This window comes from Pleurodeles waltl, chromosome 4_2, assembly GCF_031143425.1.
Source record: "Pleurodeles waltl isolate 20211129_DDA chromosome 4_2, aPleWal1.hap1.20221129, whole genome shotgun sequence".
NCBI lineage: Eukaryota > Metazoa > Chordata > Amphibia > Caudata > Salamandridae > Pleurodeles > Pleurodeles waltl.
Window position 1 is genome coordinate 943,552,491 of NC_090443.1, and position 15,997 is coordinate 943,568,487.

At 43.4% G+C, this 15,997-nt stretch overlaps 1 protein-coding gene across 1 annotated transcript in view; it reads left to right on the plus strand.

The window, feature by feature from the left end:
• Positions 1-15,997, plus strand: part of LOC138293503 (vitamin D3 hydroxylase-associated protein-like) — a 290,584-nt gene that overhangs the window by 209,490 nt on the left and 65,097 nt on the right. Inside the window, exon 10 of the mRNA XM_069232742.1 lies at positions 7,139-7,182. Coding sequence (XP_069088843.1) covers positions 7,139-7,182 — 44 coding nt within the window. The remainder of the gene's footprint in view (positions 1-7,138; positions 7,183-15,997) is intronic.

Genomic DNA, 15,997 nt, shown 5'->3' on the forward strand with positions numbered 1-15,997 from the left:
TGGACCAACGTTTCAATTGATAGAATAGGAGTTTCTTGGTATAGCCCAAGTAGGTGCTGAATATTCAGAAAATTTGTAGGAGTCTAGGGATGGTTTCATTAGAGTGCAATATGTTCAAGAGGATATCATCAGCATAGAGCATGATCATATACTCATGTGCTTCCTCCCCACCCAGGCCCCAAACCAGGGGATCTCCCAGATCCAAAAGGCCATGGGTTCCAGTAAAAGCACAAAAAAAGTTAGGGCAGCAGACTTCGCTGCCTCACTCCCCGCTTTAGCCAGAAGGATTCTGATAGAGTACTATTTACTTTTACCCTTGCCAGTGGCTGAGTATACAGCAGGTTTGTACACCACCGAAAGCAGGACCTATGCCCACTATTTCCAACACTCCATGCAGGTAGTTCCACTCCATAATGCCAAAGGCCTTCGCAGCATCAAGGAACAGTATGTATGACTCTTCTCAGTGATTTCTCAGACTACACAGGTGGCCATATAGAAGCTGAAGGTTTAGGCTAGTTCCCCTAATTGGCATGGAACTTAATTTGTCCGCATGCATCAGTTTTTAAATGATTTGCCTTAACTGGGTGGGCTGCACCCTCATTAGGATCTTGGGCCAGATGTAGCAAAGTCCAAGTTTGCGACTCGCAAATTGCGAGCCTGAGCGACTCGCAATTTGCGACTCGCAAACCCGGCTGCAGGATGGTGTCCCTGACACCATCTGTGAATCGCAAGGGGGTTGCAAAGACCCACCTCATTAATATTAATGAGGTGGGTCGCAATTTGCGACCCCCTTCTGATTCGCAGCACTCACAGGGATGGTGGCCTGCTGGAGACAGCAGACCACCATGTCTGTGACTGCTTTTTAATGAAGCAGTTTTTTTTTTTTTGTATTGCAGCCCGTTTTCCTTAAAGGAAAACAAGTTCCAACACAAAAAAAAATGAAACGTTTGTGTTTAATTTTTTCAGAGCAGGCAGTGGTCCATAGGACCCTTTTGCGAATGGGTTAGCACCCATTTGAAATGGATGGTAACTGGGAATTGCTTTGCGACCCACAAAATGGGAATGAGCATTGCGTTGTGCTTTTTGCATGGCGCAAACAACGAATTTTGCTGTTTGCGCCATGCAAAAAGCTTTGTACATCTGGCCCCTTATTCTGTGCATTAAGCAATGATATGGGCCTATAGCAGGCACAGCTATCTGGTGGTTTTCTATTTTTCAGGCTAGCCACAGTTGTGGCCAAAGGTTAATCATAAGGTAACTGGCTTATTTTATTGACATTGAGGAACACCTGTCACATTTGCAGTGCTAAGGTGCCAGCTATGCAGTTGTATAGGTCTACTGGGAGTCTGTTCGGGCCTGGAGTTTTCACAGATTGTGTGTCTCTGATGGCCTTAACTGTTTCACTTTCCTATGTCTTCATCTGAGGCCTTTGTGTCCTCTGGCTTGAGAGCGAGGAGGTGTATATGTTTAAAGATGTCTCCTGCATCACTTGGTGACTTGCTTGCAGTGAAAATATACAGGCCTTGATAGTAACTTGCAATTTCTGCCACTATTCCTATGTGACTACTGTTCTGTGGCTCTGACTCTCACCATATTTCCTGTACCTTGCTTCTGTCTGTCTCTCTGTTGCTCAGCCATGCAAGAAGCTTCCTTGCTTTATTTCTTACCTTGTGTACTCAGTACTGGTGGCTAGGGCTGTGGTTCTTGCTTTATTTTCTTTCAGGTCTCAGTACTCTTGTTGTCCGTTGTCAGTTGATGTCCTATTACCTTATCTCCTGACTTTTGAAACTCCTGTTTGAGTTGTAAGATCTCTCCCTCTAATTTATCGTTGGTTCCCAATTCCATTTTCTCACCCTGCTTATTAGGGAGATTGCTTGCCCCCTCACCACTGCTTGTAGGCTTCCCACATTATGAGCTTGGAGGTGACCATACCCACAGTTTCTTCAAAGTATTGGCTACGGCCTGTTCTGAACTCCCCAGTGAGGTTTTAAGTACCACAGGTCTTGTATTCCCATACAAGCCCTGGAGCCTGGTCCGTCTCGCCAGTGGTCCAAAGTTAGTGAATTTCTTGATCTGGCCACATTGTTTAAGAAAATAGTCAATACATGACAAGCTGTTGTGTGGTCCAGAGTCGAAAAGTGTATTGCCGCCCTTTAGGGTGCTGTATTCTCTAGGTGTCAGACAAGCTGATTGCCCTGAGGAATCTCAAGCACAATGCTTGTAGTCCCCATACAACAGTCTGTAACTTATTCAGCTTGTTGTGTCCCTTTCGATTGCAGAAGTTGCACTGAGAATCCTTCCTTTGTTCCCCCTCCCCACGTAATCACCATTCATCACTCCACTGTTCACCTGAGAAGACCAGACCCATATTTTGGAGTTACGGTTCTTATCATATTTTATAGGGAGCCGAGGCTTCATCTTGCCTGAAATCCATGCCTCGTTCCCCTCTCCAGCCGGAAGGAGTCTGTTAGAAATGGGGTCTTTGGTTGGCAGTCAGGTTACCCCCTGTCCAAGCAAGGACCCTCAATCTAGTCAGTGTAAAGGAGAATCACTCTTGGTTAACCCCCGCTCCCGCCCTTGGTAGCTTGGCACGAGCGGGCAGGCTTAACTTCAGAGACCAGGTGTAAAGTATTTGTACCAACACGCACAGTAATATAGTAAAAACATCCCAAAATGACTCAACAAAGGTTTAGAAAGATAGTTATTATTTTATCTAAATAACCGAGACAAAATACGACCATAAAGGTTGCAAAGATTTGTCAACTTCCAAAGCTCTGCTTGCAGATCAAAATTCTTGGGAAAACAGTATTTGTAGAAGACTTTCTTGCAACAATTTAGTGAGTTCTTGCTAAAATTTATCTCTGCACATCTTACTTTCGTACCCACCAGGTTTTCAATGTTTGAAGGCCAATAATTAGTGGAAAAGAAAGTTGGTATATACCAAAATAATGAAGTTGTTGTTCAGTGATAGATAGCATCATTTTAGAAATACCCACAACATCTGTAATACATGCATTGTTCCAATCCCCACCCCCCAGCAGTAGGGTAATGAGGAGCTGAATGGAAAACAAAGGAGTTTAAAATTGTGATTGCTGCAACTTCTATAGCAGCAATGCTATCAGGAGGCACTAGGCCTAGTGTGCAGCCTCCCTGGAGAGCCTCTGTTTTCAGCAGCTTATCACCATACCTAACTGAGACCCCTTTACTGAGCATAAGCTTTCCCACAAGACCACCATCAGGCATACAGACATAAAATATGTCTATTGTCTATGTTCTATACTCATGGTTTGTTAGAGAGGGTGACTAACACCAAAACCCATACCGCTAAAGTAATCTATGAGAGTCCATGTAACAAAAACCTACCTGTAGGCTTTAATTTAGAGTAATACCAAACCACCTTTAAATACTTTTTGAACTTAACATCTGCTTTTATCAAATCGGTGTCATTTCCATAACTTTTCATCACAAACATATAGCCTTTATCACCGGCTTGTCATCATAACCAACATAACCCCATTATACTGAGCATAAGCTTTACACAAGGCAACCATCTGGCCAAAGCCAAACCGCCAAGTTAACACACTGACCGCCACGGCAGTTATGACTGCCGGGCTGGAAACTACAGTCTCCAGCCCGGCAGCCTTCACTAGGCCACCCATGGCATTTTGACCCTGCCCACCGCCATGGTTTCCGTGGTTTCTGTACTGCCATGAAAACCACAGCTAGATAGGCACTATCATTGCCAGGCAATTCCTTCCCTGGCACTTATAGGGGTCTCCTCTGCCCCCTCCCCCTCCCGAGAGTGCTCCCCCCCCCTGCCCTCCCCTTCCTGGACCCCCAGACATATACACACATACACACACAAACATACACACCCATACACACACGCATTCACACATTCACCCATGCATGCATACATTCATGCACACTCACATCAACACTCACTAACATACATCCAGGCACACACGCAATCACACGACACAACATGCACCTACACACACCCATTTATGCACACACACATTGCACACGCATGCACGCACTCAAACACAGTCACACACACCCCCACACACGCACACAGCACCCCCCTCTCCTGTCAGAGAACTAAACTTGCCTGCTTGCAGGGGGTCCTCCGGCAGGAGATGGGATGCGGCACTGCTGCCAGCAGCAGCATCCACCAGCAAAACACCGGCAGGCCGTATCATGGCTCATGATACGGTCGGCGGCGTTCTGCTGGCGTGGCGCTGCTGCTGGCAGCCGCGCCACCTTACTGCCGTCCGCCGCCATGACCGTAGCCGGAATTCCACCAGCCTTCTGGTGGAATTCTGGCTACAGTCATAGTTTGGTGGACGGTCGGTAGCCACGGCGACTGTATGTTGGCGGAGGCGCCGTGGCAGTAGGTGGCATTTGCGAACAATGTTACAATGAGGGCCTATATCTTCCAAGAGAGCCTAAAAAGAATTATTGTAGTGCACATCTTCTAGCCACAGTTTGATCGGCTAGATCCCCAACACCAAAACATTTGCCTATTTCATTAATCTGTGAAATTCCTTGGAACACAGTACCTGCCTACAGGCTTTAACATAGTCTAATAACAAGCCATTCTTAAAATTCTACTGTCATTAGCACATGCGCACAGGCCTACACATTTTGTCATAACGTTTTATAATAAAGAGTTCACACCTATGACATCTGGCATGCTTTTCCCAGGGAACAGATGAAGTTGTTACCCTTTAACATTAGTTTTACACTTTACCCAACACCGTCCTATTTAAGTGCACATAGACTGGTAACCATCATGTATACTGTTATAAAATTGCTAACATGTAGAAAAATACTGTGTCCAAAACAACATATAACCACTCTCAACAGGGCCTAACACAAACCATCGCAGTGAAACCCACGAAGGATGTCAGAGTCAATGCCAAAACCCTTGCCGGCTAAGGTAATCTGTGCAGTTCTATGCAACAAAATAACTTTCTATAGGCTTTGACATTGAATAATAACAATTCACACCAATTTCCATTGACTTTCACATATACTTTTCACAGTAAATACATCAGACCTAGGCCCATATTTATACTTTTTTAGCGCCGCATTTAATAGCATTACAATGTCATATGTGTGCCCCTGAAAGTTCAGGCTCAGCCATCTAGATAAATAAGCAAACTGATCATAGATGCATCGAGGGAAAGCAATATTTTGTGGAACCACACAAAATCTTCCCATTCAAAAGTAGCCCTGGCTGACAACATGTGAGCCTCTTGATTTTCACGTAATTGTCTGGCGCCAGCTGTGCTGTCAAGACAGACTATAAAAAAGAAATGAAGAATGCTAAGTAGATGCCGATAAGAAAGATGCAATACACCCTGAGAGACAAAGTGCAGGAATGGAAGTTGAAGCTTCTTGTAAGACAAAAAAGGAAGCTGTATTACACTATCAGTAAAAGCCTGGCCATCCCAAACAGTAACAAGGAAAATGATACACTCACCCAGGATAAAGCCCCCAACATGTCGGAGGCATTCGTTTTTTGTTTTACCAAAGCAAACTCACACTTTGGAAGTTTGTTTTGCTGAACCAAAAAGGTCTTCTGAGATGGTGCATGAAACATGGTAACCACTCAGAAAACATTCAGGCCCAGCTCAGAAAACGTTCAGGCCCATATTTATACTTTTTGACGCAAACTTGGGCTCGTGCAAGTTTGCGCAAAAAAGTTTAACGCCAGCTACCACCATTCCAACACGCCAGCCGGGTGTCATATTTAATGAATGACGGTGGCCGGCGCTGTGGCCTGTTAGCATCAAAATAATTGGCGTTAACTGGGCAGCGGAGGCGTAGGGAAGACTAAGGGTTGTGCGTTAAAGAATGGTGCAAGTCAGGTAGAGTAACAAATATTGACTCTAACCTGACTAGCATAATGTTTTGATGCACAACCCCCATGGAAATGACCCCTGGGCATGACCATTGGGCACAGTGGCATGTAGAGGAGCCCAAGTTAGGCCCCACTGTGGCACTTAAAAAAAAAAATATGACTTACCTCTACTTACCTGTACTTACCGTAGATGGGTCCCCCCATCCATGGGTGTCCTCCAGGGGTGGGTGAAGGTGGCAGGGGGTGTCCCTGGGTGCAAGGAAGTGCACCTGTGGACTGCTTCCATGGTCAGAGACCATGGAAATTAGCCCATAGGTCCTCTAACACCTTTTCTGATCCAGGCATTAAAACATGACTCTAAATGCCTTTGAGTCATTTTTTGCCCGGGAACGCCTACCTTGCATCTCATTGACGCTCATCCACGGTAACAAAATGACTCTAACTCCATATATTTGACGCTAGACGGGTCTAGCGCCAAAGTATAATATGGAGTTAGGTGTGCACCGGATTTCCGTCAAAAGAAATGACACAAATCCAGTGCAAACAGAGTATAAATACGGGCCTCAGTGCTTTCAGAGGAGCCACTGTGGCAGGTGGTGCTCTGAAGGCATAGAGATCTCTGTCAGGCCAACTGGCTGGTGGTGGTTCATGAGTGCCGCAAATATTAATAGCTTTGCTCACCTGGCAGGTGGTGGTTGTCCTACCAGTCTTTAGATTGGACCCTAAGTTATGACACCAGAAGCCATTATGCATATTCTGTTACAGGTGTAATTTTCTATTCATGGATGATCATTGATCAAAATGTAGCACTTATACTGAGTCCCCTTTGCATTCAGCTTTATGGACACAAAATGTTTCCCACATAAGCCTTGCAAAATCAGCAGTGTCTACAGTAATTGCCCGCACCCTGTTATCAACCAAACCACACACCTAAGATGATAATTGGTCTGATTTAGAGTTTGGTGGATGGGTCTTTCCGTCACAAATGGGATGGGTATCCCACCCATCTTATTACAAGTGAATTTTATGTAATAAAGCAGAGAATGAATATCCATCAGGTTCATGACGGAATAACCGATCTGCAAATTTCTAAATCGGGGACTAAGTCATGTATCCTGAAAACTTGGAATCATATTCTCTGATCTTTACCTGCTAGCCTCATTGTTTGCATCAATTACAATGTCATCATTTCCATTTCATGTCTTTTCTTAACATGTTTCAGTCCTGTCCACAGCAACAATGATGTTAATTGAACACACCTTTTCTTAGTTTCCACGGATTTCTAAGGAGTTGGATGCCGTATGTGGAGCGGGGTAAGTTGCTTCATTACAATTACAGCTGCAGTAGCACTACTTAACTCTGTCAGTTTTTGCATCCCATTGTGCAAGACAAATTTATAATTGAATGAATATTAATTAGTAATGATCCCCAGTTAGTTGGTGCCAGAGCTGAGAAGACTCATTGCATGTGCTTTACTCTTAAGGACAAATTTATCATTTTTTCATGCAGTGTAATGCAACGCAGGAAGACAACTTGTGCTGCACCGTGTGAAAGGTTGAGGGCAGGAATGCACCTTATTTTCCTACTCTCTGCCTGCGCTGGTGCTCCGTCTGTTGCCTAGCACCAAGATAGACACCTTTGTTGCAGGTATCATTGTTTTGTGCAGAAAGGGACACTTTCCAGTACAAAAATAATCCGCAGAGGCATGTTCCTCTTTCTAAAGTTGTTGCAGAAAGCAGCACCCTTAGAGAGACCAAACAACGAGTAGAAATAAAGATAATTCTTCTTCTTGTGCCTCCAGTTGGAAGGCGTAACACCAGGTTTACTAATCTTAGTAAATATATGAATGCACCAAAATTCATGGGAGGATGCATGGGAACACCCACACCCCACCCATGGAATGGGTTCAGAGGGAAGAGTAATGCAAAGTCTTACTTTACTACAGATTTACACAGCAAAGCAACACAGGGCCATGCAATGCAAATCTGACTTAACTATTGTGTTGCCCTTGCCGAATCATGCGTGACACAAGGGCAATACAAGACAATGATGCATATGGCCCTCAGTTTTCAAAACACCAATTGGTTAGCAGAACTAGAGTGAACAGATTGTATGGGGGTCAAGGTCTGATGTTGTTGATTAAGAAAGGAGGATTCAGTATATGAAGGCCCTATTAACTGTACTCACAGTTTTAATCAGAAAATGTATTTATTTATTGATTAATTAATTTATTAATTTACACTTTTATATAGTGCCCAATAGACCCACAGGAATCAGAGCACTTTACAATAGTGAATAGGAAAATCCAGGGCACAAAAATGAAAGCAACATGATTATTAAAAATAGTGAGGTTACACAAGAGGTCACAAGTACGAGAAACCTTGCTCAATTAGCAGGAAAAATTATATGCACAGTAAATACATGCATTTAAAGAACCAGAAAATGTTCAAATAAGTTCTTTGGGTACCTGAGCCTATGTACAGAGACATAGGGTATGAGTGAAGGTTAGGCTAGCTGGTCATTTTGAATTAGTAGTATGAGAAATCTGGTTATTTTTTTAGGGAGGGTGGAAGCCCCACTCAGGCAACAACCACAGTTCTTGTTGGAGTGAACCTCAAAAGTCACTAAATTAACCTGTGCTTAACCCTCTGTCCCTGGAGCGCCAATATCTATACCTAATGTCAGCCTTTGTGTGGGAGGACTCCCTGTCCTACCCAACGTCTGGTTCTAGATTGTTCTTCACCTTACCCTGTCAAGGCTGCAAACTGTCAGAGGTGACTAAAGACATGGAAGTACTGGGGTGAGATTCTTTTGTGTGCAGGAGGCAAAGCCCTTTGAAGTGTAAATGGGGCTGAGTACAGCTCATAGAAGTCATCCTGCCTTGGCCCATTCCTGGCCACACCGAAGCCCCTTTTTTGTTACTGTTTGGGTGCAGTACACAACCCACAATAGCTGAGCCATTGACAGTCATGTGAATGAGGACTGTGATAGAAGGTACAAATGGTTAGGACAAGAAAATGCCAACTTTCTAAAAGTGGCATTTTCTGAATTCTAACTTAAAATCCGACTTTCCCAGTAAGGAGGATTTCAGTTTCCAATTTATTCAAGTGTAAACAGCATGGCTCAATCTGCCTCCAATCTTGGCACAAAGCAGTCAGGCGTAACATAGAGGCAGATGCACACAAACAGTAATAAAGTAAAAACACAACAGAAGAAAATCAATTTAGGAAAAAAGAGTACATTTTAATAAATAAAATGATACCAGAACAACAAAAATCCAATCAATAGAACTTGAGACACTGACTTTAGTAGTAAAAGAAATGGCAAAAGCACAAGGCATCAACAATGGTTATCTGGTTGTGCCAGACTGGGGCGAAGACACAAGTTCAGGGCGACTACGATATATTGCGGGCTGTATGCAGGAATCATGTTAGTCCCACTGAGAGTTGTATCTTAGATCCTTGATGTGAGACTTTGTGCCGCTTGGTGTTGGTTCTGATCAGGAGCTGCCCAGCGTTGCAAATGTGAAGTCCTGTGTCGAGTTGCATCACACCTCGTCAGTTCCAATCAGGAGCTCCGAGAGCTGCATTGCAAGGTCCTGCATCGAATTGCATTGTGCAGCATAGGTTTCAATCAAAACCTGAAAGGGCTGCAATGTGAGGTTCTGCTTCGAGTTGCATTGTGCTGCACTGGTTCCAATGAGTGCTGATCAGGAGCTTCAAGGTGTTGCAAGGCAACGTCCTGCACCGAGCTAATTGGCGCTGCAAGGTTTAAATGGAACCCACATTTCTGCAAGGAGGAATGCGTTCTAATGCCAGCCAAGGGTCCAGTACCTGGGGGGTTTCTCTTGGGGATCAGGAGTCACTGCAGACAGAGGCCAGCAGCCAGCTCACGCAGGTTCAGTTGCAGGTCCAGTGCAGCAGTTCAGCTGGGCAGTTGCAGGAAGGCTTCTGAAGCTTGTTGTGTCCCTGTAGCTCCTCCATGAGGTCAACCTTTGAGCCATTCTGGTTAGCCTGGGCTGAAGGCAAGCAGGTCCAGTCCTTTTCAGCTAGCAGGACATCCCTTCATGTGCAGGGCTGCCCTTCTTCTGTAACTCCCACTTGTCCAGGAGTGTCCTTCTGAGTGGCTCTGGAGGTCCAATATGCATAGCTAATGTCAGCCTTTGTGTGGAGGGACTCCCCATCCTACTCCCACATCTGGTTCAGGAAAGGTATAGGCCTGGCAAATGCTTTAGTTTGCTTGGTCAAAATGGCAGTACAAAATTGCACTACAGGTTACAGGGGCAGGCCTGAGACATGTTTTAAAGGCTACTGTAAAGGGTGACGCAAAGAGTGCCGCACGCCCCCTAGTAGCATGCCATTTACAGGCCTTAGTACGTGTAGTACTAGGAACTTACAAATAAATTGAATTTACCAGTCAGGAAACTGTATCATGTATTAGCAACAGAGCCCAAGCACTTTAGCACTAGTTAGCAGGGAAAGTTTGTCCTAATGACAAACAAAAATGGCTTCAGCAACAGAAGGCAACAATGTGGGGGAGATCTAGTAAAAGGGCCAGGACTAGCAGTAAGATTTTCTGGCTCTTCTTGAACATTTCGAGCAAGGGATTAGTGCATAGGTCAGGAGGGATCAAGGATCAAATATATTGCATTTGGTAAAAGGAGTGGTAATCTGCGCTCTGACATTTACCTAATGCATTTGTATTTTGCAAACCAGCCTATGTACTAATAAGTTGGTTCACAAAATGTTGAATCAGGTTGACCTACCTTATGAATAATAATTAATAGGTTACAAATAATGACCCACTATTAATTACTGCCATCACTGGGATGGTGGCTTGTTGAGGTTAGCAGACCAGCATGCCTGTGATTACTTTTAAATAAATCAGTGATGTTTTTTAAATGCAGCTTGTTTGTCATTTTGTTTTAAAAAGTAGATCATTTGTCATTTACTGGTTCATGAAATTCCAAAACAATTCAACCTACCTCATGAATATTATTGAAGTAGATAACATATTAAAACTCACTATGATTCACTGCCATCACTGAGATTGTGACCTGTTGAGGTCAGCGGACCAACATGTCTGTGATTTCTTTTAAATAAAGCAAAGATTTTTTTTAAATGCAGCTCGTTTGTTTTTAAAGAAAAGCTGGATGCATTTAAACAAAAAAGAAAACTTTCACAAACTTTTTTAGGAATAATCAGCAGTCCTATATTTCTTAACATTAACAAAGGGGAAGGGGTCACTTATTTCTGATTGCAAATGGGGTGTCATCTCGTTTGATGTGTCAGTAGAATAGCAATGTTTTGCGACTTAAGACTGGATGTTGATCACAAAACATTAGAAACGTTTGGAAAGTGGGCATTTCTCTTCATGTACTGCCCTCTGTGCCTTACAGTCTGTCTCCAATCCATGCCCGGCTGTGCTAGTTGCCAGCTCTCCTTGTGCATTCCACCCAGATAGCCACAAACACAGGACACTCAGTTACATCTGCATCCATCTGCATACTAAATGGGTCTCTCTGGGCAGGAAGGGAGGAGGGCTCTCACTTACACTTCAAAGGCCTAGTGGACTGGCCCACACAAAAAACTGATAACCCATCACAGGGATCCTGGCAAACAGGGCTGGGTTGAAAGGGGACCTTGTGCACTTAAAACAACTCTTTGAAGTTTCTCCTACTTCAAAGGCACTTTTAGATATATATAATGGGTCTCTGGCCCCACCAAATCAGACACTCCTAAATCTACCACTGGACTCTCTCAGAGGGTCTACCTGGCTGCGCAAAGGACTCATCTGGACTGCTTTACTGGAAGGACTGCTGCCCTGCTTGTTGCCCTGCTTCCTGCTGGCCCCTGACTCTGCTTGAATGACTCTGCCTTGCCCACAAGTGCTCTCCAACGGCTTGGATTGAGCTTACCTCCTGTTCTGAAGTCTCAGGCCAACAAAGACTTCATCAACTAGCTCCTAGCTAGGTCACTGACTTCAGCAATTCTAGAACCGGCATCGCTGTCTGATGTCACACTTCTGCCTGCTCCAGCTCCATGGTCCTCGCTGAATGACCGTGGCCTGCAACATAAGCCCGACGTCTCCGCGATGCTGATGAAGTCCTGCTGTGTAACTGCTGAAGTCAAAACATCACGTCTTGACGGACCGGATTCATCAATCCTGCCGGGTCACAAGGAACCAATGCCTTGCTACCAATGCCCCATTAGCTCCCATGCAGCTGGATGGAACTGACACCTCGCCTCCGCTGCCTCGCAGTAAGGAACCAATGCCTGACCTCCCCAGGAGCCGTACGGAACAAACACCGCACCAGCGCCTCACCTCCCTGACTGTTCAACGTCTTTGTTTCATCATTTTCAAAGGTACTGTACCTGGGGGTCCGTGCAACTCCATGACCAGCACCTCATTCCCCGTTAGTGGCGTTGGACTGTTGGAAACTACTTCGCCAATGATGTTGTGATAGACCCAGTTGGATCTATTGTGTTTCTAAGCACTATAACAGGATTTAATCTTTAAAAAAATTCATAACTTTACTTGTGTAAATTGGATTCTTGACATTTTGGTCTTATTGTATTCAGATACATATTATCTATTTACCTAAACTGGTGTGGAGTACTTTTTGTGGTGTTTTCACTGTGTTACTGTATGAGTTATTACACAAATACTTTACACATTACCGTCTATGTTAAGCCTGCCTGCTCTGTGTCAAGCTACCAGAGGCTGAGCGCAGGATAATTTAGAATGCGTACTGACTTACCCTGACTACAATTGTGGTACCTACTTGGACAAGGGTGTATACCTCTACCAACTAGAGACCCGATTTCTAACAATCTACAATTAGACTAACAGCAATAACTTGAAATGAAACAAGGAAAAAACAAAAGTTATTATCACCAAAAATAAGCTTGAAAACTAGACCGAATCATTCTGACCAACCGGGTTGGGAGCTCCCTCCTGCCCAAATAGAGCAATAAAAAGTCTTGAGATAACCATCAACGTCGACACATCCATGAAGCAACAAATCGGCTCAGTAATCGTCTTGATGCTCCACAAAATCAAGCAAATTGCAAAATTCCTCACCTTTAAGGCCCTTGTCCAAGTTGTCATTGCCCTCGTCCGCACTCTGCCTGTCTGTATCTAACCATCTAGTTCCCTCAATAGCAATATGAAGCCGCTTGGTGTATTCAAGCTTTATAAACTCAGTAACATAACATAACCCTTAACAGGTTCTCTGTTTCTTGAATCTGGTGGTTTCTAAGAGGATAGTTCCTATTTAGAGAATTGCTGCCTTCTTGAGATGGTGAATTAATCTTCCAAATTCTTTGGGTGTCATAGTGCAAAACTTTGTTGGTGGTGCAGGCTACTTTATATACATTTCTATGTTCAATCGGAAGTCAGTTGGGCGTGATACATATTAGCGTTATGATGAGGTTTAAGCATCTTACTCCTAGGTTTAGTCTTTTTGCTGCTTCTAAAGTTGATTTCAAAGGAGCAAAGTGCATTTTTGCAATTCCTGTTAAAGCCATTATTGTAATCCAGACTTGAAACTACCAGGGCTTAACCACCATTTTGAAGTCCGTTTCTGGAATAATGTTTTGATGCTTCAGAGAAGTGTGAGTTGGTGTTGTGCACTTTTTGTTATGGCATTTTTGTTCAATTGAAAGTTCATTTATTGTCTCAATAATGCTGAGTGATTTTACACATTTAAATATTTTTGAGTTTTGTTTCCGCCCACTTAGTCTATTCGATTTTTCAGGTTTGACTTACATGTTTTGGATATTTACTGAAGGTAAGTCTCACTATTTCAGTCTCACTCACTGCAAATTTACTGTAATTAGTCTGAGGCACTCATTACGAGTTTGGCGGTCATGAGAATGCCAAACTCGCGGTAATTACGAGTTGTGAGGTTTGGCCAAAGCCAAACTGCCACAACTCCACCTGTCCCGCCGGTCCGGTCGGACCAACACGGAGAGCTCCTCTGGGCCGGCGGCAGGCTTAAGGCAGCCGGTCACATTAGGAGGCAGACCTAAGAAAGAAGAAAATGAGAAATAATAAAATGCCTCTGAGGTTTGTTTTTGTGCAGATAGGTGCCCCCCAGCCTGCACAAGAACAATCCTGTCTATAAAGCAGACAGCCTTGCACCATGATACAAGAGTCCGTGCATTAGCGCAAGGCAGAACATTCTGTGCCAGCGCAAGGAAAGAACAGGAATGTGCCATATGTTGTTAAACACGGCACAATCCTGTCCTTTCCCTTTCTCACAGTGCAGCAAGATGGTTTGCTGCACTCCGCTATTTGGAATAAAAAGAAGCCTGCCTCAGCAGTTCTTTGGAGCCAGGATTACTTTGCAAGTGCATTGCACCTCAAGAACTGGCAAAAGTGGTCTGTAAGATGGTCCAAATGGCACTTTCTGGGATTGTTCCTGGAGTAATTCTTCTATTTTTGGGAGCCACCCCAAAATTAGGACAACATCAGCTTTATCTTCAATGGAGTTAGGAGAACTTGTTCACGCGCTTCTCTCTCACAACTTGAAATCCTGCATCAGGTGGACACATAAGATGTAGTCAAATCAATAAATCTGTGACGCCGCCGGGGATGTACATATGCATTGTAAAAAACATTTGATATGGTGTATGGCCAACTCATACACAATTAGGCATTACGTGCTTGTTGAGCCTGATACAGGTTCTGGTCCCACAACAATCCTATGTCCAATACTCTAGCAGTCTGGCTTGTTTAATCATGCTGTTTACTCACTCAATGATTCCCTCCAAGGCTGAATGGAAAGGAGGCAAATATGGCAGATGCACTCCCACAGCAGCCATAGTGTGAACAAACGCCTTGTGGCAAAGACCAGGCCATTGTCAGAATTAAAGCTATGAATTGTTTACACTTACCAGACACTCCGCTTGGGCTTTGGCATTCTCTTGTCCTTTGTGGCCAAACCCACAGAAATCTAGAGCACAAATCTACTGCTGCTAATATATCCTAATATTTATTGACATTTGGCAGTGGACCACAATGGTGGAGGTACATGACAGTGCACAGTAAATTCAGGACATTAGCACAATATTGCATCATAATATTTTTTTTTTTATTGTCAGTAAATTTCAGTAGCTAGAGCTTTGCATATGTAAACTTACAGATTTATTTCCTCAGACTAATTCTTATACCATTGACAAACATGTTTACTTGAACTGCCGAATACCACTGAGAACCACTGAGAAATGCTGAGTATGTGCCTTTCTACCACTCGTTGTCATTCTGCACATGAAAATTATATTGAACTGGCTCAGGGTGGAGAGTTTGGGGTCAGAGGAACTTGCGTGGCATATCCTTGACACAACTAGAAAGAATATACTTTCTGATTTTTTTTGTTTGTATTACTGGAAGCTGCATAAATAAAGAAGTTTAAAACCAGTACCACTGAGGAATTGAATATCACCAATACAAAGCTGCAACAAGGTACATCTTGCTGGTTATCCCTTTAATGTTTCCAATCCTCACCCACTTATGCCCACCAAATTTACATTTATGTACTGATGAAGCAGAAAAAGAAAGATTAACAAAAATTCATATATCATGTAACAAAATCGTATAAGACAATGTGATTTTAGCAAAGAAAAATAACGTATGTAGGAAAATGTGCCCACGAAGTAGTTTGCCAATATTATAAACAAGCTTAATTAATCATGAAAAATTGACAATGTAGTAATCCGTCATTATTGCAAATGTATTCTATGATTTTCTTGTTGAAACTGGTATATGCTTAGCTTAAATTTAGCAGAGTCTTTGGCCTAGTTGCCTGGTCTCAAATTTAACTGCGTGATTTTCACTTGTATTAACAAAGACGTTAAACTTTAAAGCTGTATTTTTCAAGTAGAATGACTAATACACTTATCTCAAGGTTTCGTGCTAGGCAAGTTTCATCCCCTTTGAAGCAAGGTCAGTTTCTGCAGGTACAGACTATAAAGACACTGATGCATATTTAATTGGCAACTTTGTTGCTACTTTTGTTCCAAAACTCCAAGGACACCTTATGCGTAGGTGAACATTAAGAGAAGGACACTATTCATTGGTTAAAGAGAAACCACCCCATGGACTCTCCAATGGAAGACCCTGAAG